General features: G+C 44.9%; 1 protein-coding gene across 2 annotated transcripts in view; it reads left to right on the plus strand.

The window, feature by feature from the left end:
• LOC119170357 (sphingomyelin phosphodiesterase 4) overlaps positions 1-12,578 on the plus strand; it is a 104,512-nt gene that overhangs the window by 34,640 nt on the left and 57,294 nt on the right. For both annotated transcript variants that reach the window (XM_037421505.2, XM_037421497.2), the window contains exons 7-10: positions 1,110-1,572; positions 2,411-2,559; positions 10,266-10,356; positions 10,802-10,908. In XM_037421505.2, coding sequence (XP_037277402.2) covers positions 1,110-1,572; positions 2,411-2,559; positions 10,266-10,356; positions 10,802-10,908 — 810 coding nt within the window. The remainder of the gene's footprint in view (positions 1-1,109; positions 1,573-2,410; positions 2,560-10,265; positions 10,357-10,801; positions 10,909-12,578) is intronic.

A 12,578-nucleotide genomic window follows, 5' to 3' on the forward strand; every position in this document is an offset into this window, starting at 1 on the left:
AATGAAGCATGTGATGGATGGGGCCTTTTGTACGACTGGCTTGATGTCGCTGCTGTCGCTGGTTGGCCGATGGGGCGGTGCGGTGTGACAGTCCTAAGAGCTGGATTCACGGGCAGGAAGATTGCCACCGCCAGCCTAGATAACAGCACAGCGGTGTGCTGCTCGTGATGATGCGGGACTGTCATCGTTCCAGAGTCATGGCCCTGAAGTTTTGTAATCCAGTCGTAGTTAGCTGTATCCCCCGTTAGTCCAAGCAGTGTCTGTACGAAAAGAAGAAAGTGGTTTTTTATGGCGTTTCTGATGGTGCCACTGTGCCGGTAATGACTCAAAAAATTCTGATGTGTGCAAAGAAGCCATTGCTGGTATTGCCAGAGTTTGGAACAAGCTGTCAAACTTTCCGGACTCTGTTGACAGGTCAATGGTCGACAAGTCTGTGAGTGCAAGGGATGATGTCGCGACCTCGGGTGAGCTCGAAAACGGCTACATTGCCGACATCGTACTGGGCACATGTGAAAGCGGGCATAATGACCAAAGCAATGACAATCCTTTGCCCACGTCCTCAGAGACGATTGCTGCTCTTGCACTGGTCTAGAGCTTCTGCGCGAATGTGGAAAGTTTCGGCCTCGCCTGCTCCGACTCTTTAGAACGTGTTGAGAAATGCGTGCTGTTGGAGGCAGCAAAACTGTTTAAACAGATAAAAAAAAAATGGAGGACTACTTCATACACAACTAAGCTAGCTTCATCAATAAAGTGCTTTTATGAATGATATGTGAATTTATGACGTCCAAATTTTTAGCAGGTTTATATTGAAATATGTCCTATATCAAACTGATAGGCATTTTTTTTTTGGAGTTTGATATATCTGGGTGTGACTGTATTAGGTTTATTTTTTGTTTTTTTTAGACACACAATAACAAGGTTCTGCTCTAGCAAGTTCAATGTGTTATAACAAAGAAGTGATTTCAAGATAGACTACAGCTATCGTTTGGGAATAAGATGAGGGTTTCACGAGCAGAGCATTTCTACATTGACTTCTTGTGCTCGATTTACCACCTCCCGCGTTTCAGATCTTATGCAGAGGTTTCTGTGCTTTTTCACCCAATTCCTAGTCCTCTCTACCGAGAGCGAGACAACGTCTTCTGGAATGGGATGTCATCTCCGGGCAGGATCTGCCCGAACAGCACTGCTGCCGGAGTCGTGCACCGCCATGTTAACAACGAGCCGTGCCTGATCCGCAAAGACATCCTGCAGAGCATTTACTCGGGGTCCGGCAACATGAGCAACTACTCCCCGTCCACTCCGCCACGGCACTACGGCACGACCATGGCATCCACACCACCCTCTGGGTTTCCCATCCTCACGTCATCGCCATTGCCGGCAGTGGGTTGCAGCGACCCTCACGCACGCGTCTCTGAGACCTTCTTGGAGGTCCTGCTCGAGTTCTGGCTGGGCCGGCAGCAGGTGGCCACAGCCGTGTTCGGCAGGACTCCGGCGGGTGCTGCGTCGCCTTACGGAAGTCCGGGTGCTGCACCCACTTCCGTGTCGTTTCACCACACCTTCAGCACAACTGAGGTGAGTTCAGTCAGCGCTAAGGAGCTCGGATATGTGCCGACTAGTACGTAACGAAGAAAGCTTCAAGGACAGGACTATTGACCAGTGTCTGAGACAAGTATTGCAGATAAGAGGCGAAATATATGTGAATATGATTCTGTAGTTTAATAGAAATCTCAGCACAGTTGAATCCCTTTGTAAGGGACTTGCACTAGTCAGCGATTCTTGCATCTTAAGAGCAGGGTACCATGGTCTCATTTTCTGACGAACCCCTATATTTATGCAAGTACGCTCGTGTCTTTTATTCCATTTGTGTCTTCATTGTGTTTTACAAAGGGGTTCAGCCGTACTAACAACAAAAGTATCAGTGTTGGTTAACAAAGACTCGCTGTATTTCACATACAGTAAAACCACAATGCAAGTAACATGAGTATAATGAAATCCACAATACAGAGTGCACCAGAGGTTGATCACTGAGATTTAGAAGGGGGACACTTTAGCATTCTAGCTTTTTTTTTTGCTTGTGTGGCCTAATCAACATGATAAATTTTGTAACTTGAGGAGTACCGAACTAGTTGTCACGAAGTCAATGAGAAGTTCCTATTCATTTTAAATGACTTCCATATTAGCTGTTTTCACCGAATGTACTCGAATTTAATAACTTGAGCTCCGAGGGAAACAGAAATTTGTTGGATTTAACCAGAGTTGTCCCTTTGATTAGCAATATGGTGCACAGTTTTGTGGAAGGCGCTGTGTAGCACATTCGTATGTGCTGCATTTCACGTGAAATGATGGATGTGTGAAATGAAAAATGCGGGGCTCATGTTTTGTTTTTTTTACCATTCTGTCGTCTTGGCAGGATTGTGCTGTACCCAGCCAGCTTCACATGCTCATAGTGCGAATGATGGTCAAGCACCTGCACCAGTTCCGGTTCAGTGATTGGCGGAACGCCAGCAGCAGTGCTGCCTACCCATGCAACATTCAGACCCCTATGGGTGACATCAAGCTGTGAGTTCTTTACCGTCCACATACTATCATAACTTGATATAATGAACCCGGATACAGTGAAATTTGGTATAACGAACTTCAGGGGGCCACGGCAATTTGTTCGTTATTTTAAAAGGTCGTTATAGTGAAAGCCCTAAAATTAACCATAAGTACTTATTTTCAGCCGACCAAACCGACTTAACTTTACAAAGGTGGGTCCTTGAACTTGTTTTTCACGAGAAAAAACAAATGCACTAGTGAACACAAAAAAATGCACGTTTACTTTAAATACGCCTTTTTTTCTTTTTTGACGCGTGCAGCACAAACTGCAGCGCGAAGGCCTCCAGCTTATCCACATTCCTGTGGTGCGATTCGGTTCTTTGGTCACAGTAGCCTGCTTTTTGCCTTCAAGTTGCCGAAGAATATCCACTTTCTGTTTTCTTTTCAAGGATTACGTATCGTGTATCGTTTTCAAAAACGATACACGATACGTAATCACAGGTACAGATAAGTACAAACTAACAAGTGTCCCAGTTGTTATACCTCGCTGTGTATGAAAAAGCACGCTGTTTTCGCAAAAGAGGCCTGTGCAGAGACCAATGTGGCATTTGCAGGGCCGGCAACTAACGGTTTTGTTTCAGTGAAGGCCGAAGGCACACTATTCCCTCACCAAAGGATAAGCGCTCGCGCATGGGGCAAAGTACACGTGAAAGATAAGCATGCTTCGGCGCATCGCGACGAGCTCGGCGCGAGCGCGGGCGGCTTTTTTTTTTTTGAGTGTTTATATATATAGATACGTATACATATACTTTGAAAGACGGCGACAGTGGCGACCCCCCCAAAAAAAGAAAACAAAAACAAAAAAAAACAGCCTGCACTGTTCATATCATTGCTGTCGCAATAAAAAGGGGCTAGACGCGTTTTGGCGTTCCTGTTCAAAAAAATAAGAATGCAGTAGTGAGCAAAGCTTTGACCCGCTCTTTTGCAGCAGCCAGCTGCGCCGTCCCGGTCGTTCACGTGTGTCCCAGGAAGACACACGCGAGTTGTTTCGACTGAAATAGATTCTGCTAGTTGTGTTGATCCTTCGAGGCTTTCACTTTAGTGAAAAACTGTACCCTCGTGTGTTCGGCCACTCGTAGCCCCTCTAAGACCGCAACGCTGATGTTGGCGCTTGCAATTTAAAACCCCTCCCATTCCCTTTCTTTTTTCGCGATGTTTTTTGTACCCTCGTGTGTTCGGCCACTCGTAGCCACTCTAAGACCGCAACGCTGATGTTGGCGCTTGCAATTTAGACCCCCCTCCCATTCCCTTTTGTTTTTCGCGATGTTTTTTTTCCTTGTTTGTATATCCTTGTTTTTTTGTGCCCCCCCCCCCCCCTTTGCGGAAATTTCCCGGATTCAGAATCCTTGAACTTCGCAGGTATGAACTACTTGTCTTGCTAGCGAGATGCTTGCTTTGCACCCATAGGTTGCATTGTTTTTTTTCAGAGAGATCAGTTATGCAATCAGACTATTATTGTCTTGAACTGAGCAAAGTGTCTATCTAGTGTGGTAATTAGTCACCTAAGGGAACAGGGTGAGCCCTATACCCGCCATGAATTTTATGTAAAGTTTATTTACCTTTTTTGCCATAACCATAAGAGCTATAGTAATTGTTTTACTATCATTGCGATCATGAGGCATTCCTGTTTTTACTGAAGCAGATTTAGCACTGGAAATTGTAGTGCTAATTTTTTCGTAAATATTTTTTACCTCAGGCACCTAGTTATCTCTTGATAATAGACTATAAGATGACCTATTGCAGAACAGCACTTTCCCACACAGCAATAATTTGCATCAGCATATTTCCTTGTACATTATCTAAATACTGGCTAAAAACTATTATTCTAGGTACTGCGGTTGCCGAGAAATAGAAGCATAAGTACAAAAAAGAATGTTTTGAGATAATTGCATGTAAAGTTGAAAATACGCAATATTTCAAAAGAACAATGAAATAACAGTAAATTGACAGACCCATTCAATAGGCAGCAGCCACATACTCATCACCATTATTATTTTTTCTTTTTGTGTTGAAAAATCTTGCCTGGCGCATTTCATTTGTCGCCTGCTCTGCAGCTGTGTCAGCGCAGTACTGTTGACGCAGGTCAAGGGTGCATAGGCCCTGCACTGTGTAGTGCTATGGCTCAATTCCAGAATAGTTCAGCACATTCACATGGGCTATATGGCGATGATTATAAGTGAACACAGCATCAAGAGCGCATATTTACCAGGGTGCGCTTAAGTACTTGAAATCCTTAAACCCTTGACAGTGAAAAATTCGTTTTCCAGGCCTTGAAAGTCCTCGATTTTCATTTGAGTCTTTAAAAACCCTTGAAAATTGGGGATTTTCAGAGGCTCCAAGTGTACGACTCGCCATTCACTTTAGTTGAGTGTAGTGCGGGGCAAACATCATTGCTTATCGCATCCCGCGACACCGTGATTGTGAAGTCGGACACTGTCAAACCACCCGTATGAGATGGAGGCATGCATGCACTCGTAGCGCCATTTTCTTTTATTTGGCTGTAGCTCCGGTTGGCGAGAAGCCATAAGCTGATGGCCACAATGAGGCTACAGAATTTTCAGCTTTGGAAAAAAAGTTGCACGAATGCGCTTATTGCTGTAGACATTACAAGTGCTTAAAAGGTTTTCTTCTGGCTTTGCTTAGTGGTATCCCTCAGCCACCTCAGTATCATCTGTTGGCCACATTGTAGGCTGTGTAGCTTGTCGGTGTTTGCTCGTGCTCCGGTGGTGTTTTGTTTTGCACATGTTGATTGCTGTGTGCTTGGCTTTGTGACCACATTATCGTGCACGCGGGTGGCATAATTTGCACTAGTGCTTGGGAAATTCAAGTTCCAGAGCGTTTGGATCAGCAACAATAATTATAAGCGTTGGATTGCGCCAGATGTATCGGACCCCCACCGCTCAAAATGCACATTGTGCAAAAAGAGGTTTGACGTCGCTTTTATGGGTCAATCTGCTATCAAAAGCCACACAATAGCACCAAGCACAGTGGAATTGTGAAAATGGCCGCTGGAAACTCTATGCTGAGCTACCTGACAGTAAGCTCAAGTGAGCGGTTCACTAGCTCGGCTCCATCCCAAGCGACGGATCTTAGCAGCGCCTGCAATTCGCACGAGGTCGTCGCCAATGCCAAAATTTTGTGGACACTCAAAGTAATTACATCCCACTACTCGTACAGATCGTCGGCACAAACTGGCGACTTGTTCAAGCGGCTGTTTCCCACAGTAAGATGGCCAAATCATTTTCTTGCGGCGAATAGAAATGTGCGTATGATGCGTGCCATGGACTGAGGTCATTTTTCTTGTGCTTGCGACAAGAGGTACAGGAGTCCGAATATTACGTCGTACTTTTTGACAAGCCGATGAATGACTTCCTACAAGAAAAGCAAATGGATGTGCATGTGCGATATTGGGACCCGGCACACAAGGTGGTCACTACACATCCACTTTCATGGGGCACTCCACAGCAGACGATATGCAGGAGGTACCGTATTTACTCACGTAATCCTCGCACTCGCATAATTCTCGCACCCCCACATTCCCCCCCAAAAATACGTTTTTTTTTTTCCCCTCGAGTGAATGTCGCACCACAGAAAACTGCCGAAATAATGTCGTCTGCTCGTTCCATACACTGATGATGATAGCACGCACCATCTGGCGCCATCTCTTAAGCATCAAGCATACTATTGCACGGAGATTCACTCCAATCCAAGCCAAGCCCAAGTGGTCAGTGCGCGTTGCGGCGTGTTTTGTATGTTGTGTTGGTAATCTTGGCACGTTATGGGGTGATACTGAAGCTACACGGCTGCTTCAAGTTGCAAGTGATAGATCATGCACTGAACAACGGCAACAGGGTCGCCGGCAGGCCCTTCGAAGCCTACGAGTTTTGTGTTCGCTACTGGTGACGGCAGCTGCAAGCCACCAAGACGCTTGGGCCTGCCGTGTGCCTAAAACTGGGATTGATGGTAAACTTTATTTCTTCAGAAGGAAACTGCGGAGGATTCTGTTAAATAGCCATCAGCCCAATACTGACGTCCTACGCTTACCTTTTGAGGGCTCCTGTTGAGCGAGGAACGCTACTGCTACGCCCGCAACGCCCACAAGCTTTGCGTATGGTATTCTAATCCTCGGCTTTTTGCTTCCACTTTTTGTGTCTCAAATAAATCTTGGCTTGTATTGAACCTCTGCTTTTATTGTTGAGGTAAGTTCTAATTAGTACTTCTTGAAGCTTGCTGTAAGTTGCTGGTGTGAGAATCCCGATTTGCGGCCACTTCCTTTTCCTTTTTGCTCTCTACGTTTTCGTGGAAAGTTTTCCCCGCGTAATTCTCGCACCCCCCAAATTTGCATCGGTTTTCCGGCGAAAAAAAGTGCGAGGATTATGCGAGTAAATACAGTACTACTGAAGACTTTGGAGCCTTTGCCACTTGGCCAGATTCTTTAGATATCCACGGATGGGCCGAATGTCAACGTTAAGTTTTTAGGAACGTGCAAGTTCATTTTCAATAAAACCACCAAGTTCAATGTATCGACTTGGGAACGTGTTGCCTTCATACCATCCATAACGCCTGCAGAGCAGGCGTCGCAGCCTCTAAATAGGGCATCGAGATTCTACTGTCAAGCATGAGTGCACTCTTCCATGACTCACCTGCACGAAGGGATGATTTTTCAACCGTGACTACTCAGAATAAATTTCCTCTGCCATTGGTGTTTCATCGATGGGTGGAAAGCACAATTGTGATTGAGAGAGCTTTGCTTCTTTGGAATGATGTGAAGAAATATGTGGAGTCTGCAAGAAGCAAACAGGTGAGCGTACGAAGTGTGCATCCTGTGAAAATGTGCATAGCTTCTGTCTCTACTCCTTGACACTGGCAAAACTGAACTTTGCCCTCAGTGTTGCATTTATTGTTCAGCCATTCTTGAAACACATTCAATCCGACAAACCCATGATCTTCTTTCTTGGGAGAGATCTTGAAAGTATTGTGCGGAAGCTCCTTTCAAAATTCATGAAAGCCTCAGAGTTGTCGTCATTGGAAGGAGTTGGTGGTCTGCTGTGGGTGGAGGTTGATAGCCCCCATTAACCTCATTTCACTTGAAAAAAAGTACATATTGGTTCCAAGTGTGAACAAGCACTGAAAGAGTCAAAAGCCAGTGCAAAGAATGCATTTCAATTCAGAATGGAGTGCCAGCAATTTTCGGTAGCGTTGGCCAAGAAAATACTGGAACATAGTTTCTTGAAGTCATCTTTGGTTCGAAACCTGTCTGCTCTAGACCCCTGGCTTATGTGCTCAAAGCCAGATCAGTGCCTGGTGGGCCTAAGAAAGGTGCTAGACATCTTGACCTTAACAGGAAGACTGAGTGACAGCCGACGAAAATGTCTAATTGCAGAGTACACCAAAATGCTGGAAGAGTTCAAGCATGAGCTTCGCCTCTTTGAGAGGAGCGTTGGCAGGCTGGACGAGTTCTTTCGCGAACTCTTGATCTTCCACCATTCCTATAAAGAGCTATGCAAAACAACCAAGCTCCTTCTTGTTCTTAGCCATGCACAAGCAAGTGTTGAACGGGGGTTTAGCGCCAACCGCCCAAATCTCTGTAGAGAACCCGAAGGGCTTGTCGTATGTTTCGCAGCATGTCATATGTGATTCAGTGTAAAGGGCAGGTGGCATTTTAAATTTCGCCATAACAAAAGAGCTCAGATTGGCTGTGTCCGCAGCGAGGCTGCACTATGGAGCACACTTAGAATTGGATAAGAAAAAGTGCCAACAAATGCAAGTCAGACAAAAAGACACCTGATTATGGAGGAAGTGGAATGCATGCAGCTGAAGAGAAAGAAACTTGAAGCAGTTGTTTCTGATTTAATGGCCTCTGCTGATTGCTTTGCTGAAAAGGCAGAAGCGACACTTGACATCAACCATGTAGTGAAGTCCGATAGCTTGCAAAAGACTGCGTAAGTCAAGTTTGATGAACTTGATGGCATCGGGACTCAAATAGAAAAAAAAAATTGAAAGACCTGCCCTGAGCTTCTGAACTTCTAGTCCAGTGAAACTATGCAATAAGTGAACTGAACATCTATTCTTTTGTGCAATTAAGCTTATCGTGAACTACAATCAAATTATTTAACTTTGTTGAAAAGTCCTTCATTTTTTCTTTTGGAAACCTGTACGAACTCTGTTTACAATGTTTGTTATGAAACGCGCTTCATATGACAATCTAACGACTCAATATGGTTTCGAGTTTTCCTATGGAGGCACTTGGCAAGTAATTCTGGATGAGCTAGTTCCAGATAGTTTGGCTTCACAATATCAATAACAGGTGCTGGAAAGTGTTTTTTATGAAGGAACGATTCACCAATCCACTGAGCTTGGTTGAATTCACACCGAGTTTTGGCGTCCCTCGAGCAAAGGCCGTGGGATTTATTGGTATCCTTTGATGCCATGTGAAAATATCTGCACTGGATAGCTTTTCGCGTGTCCCCCTAACTGGCTCTATTTCTTTTAATGGCCACACGATAATAGTTTTGGGGCTTGCCAATGATGACACCGCTAAGTCGTCGCCAACCACGATATAGATTTCCCAACGGAGTTTGAGGATGCCTCTGCTTTTCTTTTCACAGTTCTGGGCCCATTCTTTTCTGAATGTGTCAAATACTCTTCAGCTTGCGAACTGTAACTTTTACATATGGCTATGAGGCTGGAACTGCAAAGAATTCCTTGCTACGTAAGTATGGGGCCACGGCAAGCCACTAGACGAGTTCTGAATTATGTCATTTTTAGAGAAAAAAAAAATTATAAGACAAACTGCTGATTTGTGTTCATAAAAGGCTGCAGATTTCAAATGATGCAAAAAGAAAACGATTTTTTTCAATATTTTTGCTTACCGTGTCCCCTTAAAGGCGCCCTGCAACAGTTTTTGTGCATGGTCATAAAACGCTGCGGAATAGTAGTAGAGGCTCCCAACAACAAGCGAGCAAAATATTATAGCGCAGCACGTAGCCTTGAATTCACAATAAATTATCAAAAGCGGCTAAAAATTGCTTTCTCTTCTCTGGACAAATCACGGAAGACACTAAAAAATCACAGGGAAAAAAAAAACATCTATCAGCCATTGACAGAGATCAGCACGGGAGGCCGCAGCTTGTCCACGCGTGTGCATGCGATCACACTGAAAAGCCGCCCATTCTAAGAAAAACAAAACAAAAAAGTGCTCAAGGTCACGAGGTGCGCATGACGTTTTTAATAGCCCCTGCCATCCCTCCCTGCTTAGCTTCCAGTGCTTCCGTCGGGACAAGAAAAGGGAGAATGCCATTGGAGCATGCAACAAATCTTTCTAACTCCACTCACACTAGACAAAATTTTAAAAGTTTTGCAGCGTTGAATTCGTGAGGCAATAAGCTTTTCCAGTGAATTCATACCATGGTTACTTGAAAAAGTGTTTCAGGGCCCCTTTAACAAAGTACACTCAAGCCTAGTTATAACAAAGTTGCATCTTACAAGAAAACATTTTCAACATATAGAAAATTTTGTTACAGAGGATATTCCCAACACTGTATTTATTGCAAGACTACTTTTCATTGACTTCATTATAACTGATATTTTGTTATATCTGTGTTCGTTATATTGAGGTTGAGTGTATTGAAAAGTCATCTGCTGATGTGCTTGTGTCCCGTTTTCAGGAAGGTGTTGCCGCGGCTCCTTCGCAAGCGACTCTACTTGTTCTTGAAGCATGCCCTCGCCAGTTGGCCACTGGACAGCTCTTTGCGCCTGGTGAGTCTGCTGGTTATTTTTGTTCAGCATTAGAGGCGCTAAAGATGAAAACTGGTTTAGTTTTTGGTGGTAGATCGTTATTATCACTTTTTCAATACCAGGAGCGATATCAAGAATCGCCTGAAGACATGCATGCCCAACTGACTCAGTTAAAGTCTGAGGGTGCTGTTTAGATTTGACTTGTGTATGAATATAGCCTACAACTGTGAAAGAGAGTGACTGAATTAAGGGACACCAGCCAATTCGTATAAACTCAAAGCTTGATACAGTGAACACGGGTATAACAAATTATTGGTTTTAATGAAGTAAATGAATAGTTCTGTCTTAAAAACAGTGCTACAAATGTTTATTATAGATTTTTCGATATAACATAGAATTTTCGTGAAAAGTATGACTGTTATAGTGTACCTCCTTGACACATTGCACTTTCTTTACTTGTTTGCAGCCACTGGAGACGTGGCTGAGTTTCATCCAGCCGTGGAGATATTCCTCCTCACAAATAAGGCACCCCGACCGGCACAAGTCAGCGAGCCACGGTGTCGAAGCCCACTGGTCAGTAGCCAATGAGATGGATTTTTTTTTTTTGCAAGGTATATGCAGATAAAATTATGCACAAACTTACCCTGAAGCTCCAGCAGAGCACACAAGCATTGGGTTTTTATTGGAGAATTTTCGTTACATGTGTGCGTGTGTATTCTGTGTCGAATTTCATAGTGTTCAATTTCATAGTTTTAGTTGCAAACAGCACTGGCTGCAGAATGGGCCCACGTTTTCTTTGTATCACGTGGTGTGGGTAAGGACTCTGGCGGAGTGGAAACAACAAAAATAACAATGCTGTTGAGCCACTGCGACTCGGGCAACAAAAGTGTCACACACAACAAAAGGAAAAGATAAAGATGTGAGATGCAGGAAGCCCTCGTGGCACGAGCACCTTGGAGAAAAAAGAAAAGGTGAAAGAAAAATGTGGGAGCAGCGCGTGGGAAAAGGAGAGTTCGGAGGAAAGAGCATCGAGGTGGACAAGAGATCCCAGCTCCTGCTGACGCACGGTGCCTCAGAGTCTCTGGCTGTGAACCGTTGGAAGTCCACGGGCAGTCCCAGAATTGACCTGAACGTTAGGCGTCACGCAGTGCCCTGGCTAGAACCGTTTGCGACCTGCCGTACGACTCCCAGCAGAGCTTCAAGCCTGATGCAACGCCGCTAGGCATCGCATCTGGGACACTCCTTGTTTCTCTGGCCAATACCCACTATAATGTGCGGTCCTTGACTTTTCCTGCTTCTTTTTATCTAAACTGTAAATGTGTGAACTGCTTCTTTCCTGCTTCTTTTCTGTGAACTGTTCAAGAAAGCTCCATAGGACACTTTCTTGAACAGAACGCATGCTGAGTCCCAAACTTTGCCCTTCCCATCCTTAGTGACAGGACAACAATCGGCGTCCCGTGAACACGGCGAAAGGTTGTCTCGTAAACACGGTGAAAGATTGAAGAGCACGCGTGGAGAACCGAGCAGAATGACAACTAACGGGAAAACAACATACGCCAAAAGAACACCAAAGCTTGCAAGTCTGGCGTCGGAGCAGATGGCGAGCCAGAGGAACAGATGCGTCATCGCGCACAGCAGCCAATAGGAGCTGCGTGATCACCCACTCCCTCGAGAGGCGCGCGCTTCTTGCGATCGTGGCTTTGCATCCAAGCCGCGGGAGATTTCAAAACTTTGAGAGCCCTCCAATCATGAGCGATTCCCGCGCAGCCATGCCGCTGTGGCTGCTGCAGGTGGCGAGAAAAAAAGGAGCAAAAATTGATGAGCAAAATAAGACCAAGGTGCGGCGCTGGGTTGCATGGTGGAAAAATTGCAAACGCGCGAAGTTGGGGTATTTTCAGCGCTCGCTGGCCACTCGCTGGCTGCCGCGGCATGTTATATAATTTGACGTACTTTTGCGATGAATTGAACATTGATATTTACAGCACAGATAGTTTATAAGACATGTACCCAAATACAGTCGAGCCCACAACTTTCCCTCAAAACGAACAATACCCGCGTGACCGTGAAAATATACATTGGTTAAATAAAACAAAATTGCACTTACAACGAACGTCTTGAGTGCTACTGATCGGTTACAGTGAACGGAGTCAGCGGTCTGCCGACTTCCTGGGAAACCAGTTTCGACCACCGATCAGGCATCGGCGAAGTGCGCATACATTCATTGTTAAATGCCAACCCTGCCT

This window comes from Rhipicephalus microplus, chromosome 3 (genome assembly GCF_043290135.1).
Source record: "Rhipicephalus microplus isolate Deutch F79 chromosome 3, USDA_Rmic, whole genome shotgun sequence".
NCBI lineage: Eukaryota > Metazoa > Arthropoda > Arachnida > Ixodida > Ixodidae > Rhipicephalus > Rhipicephalus microplus.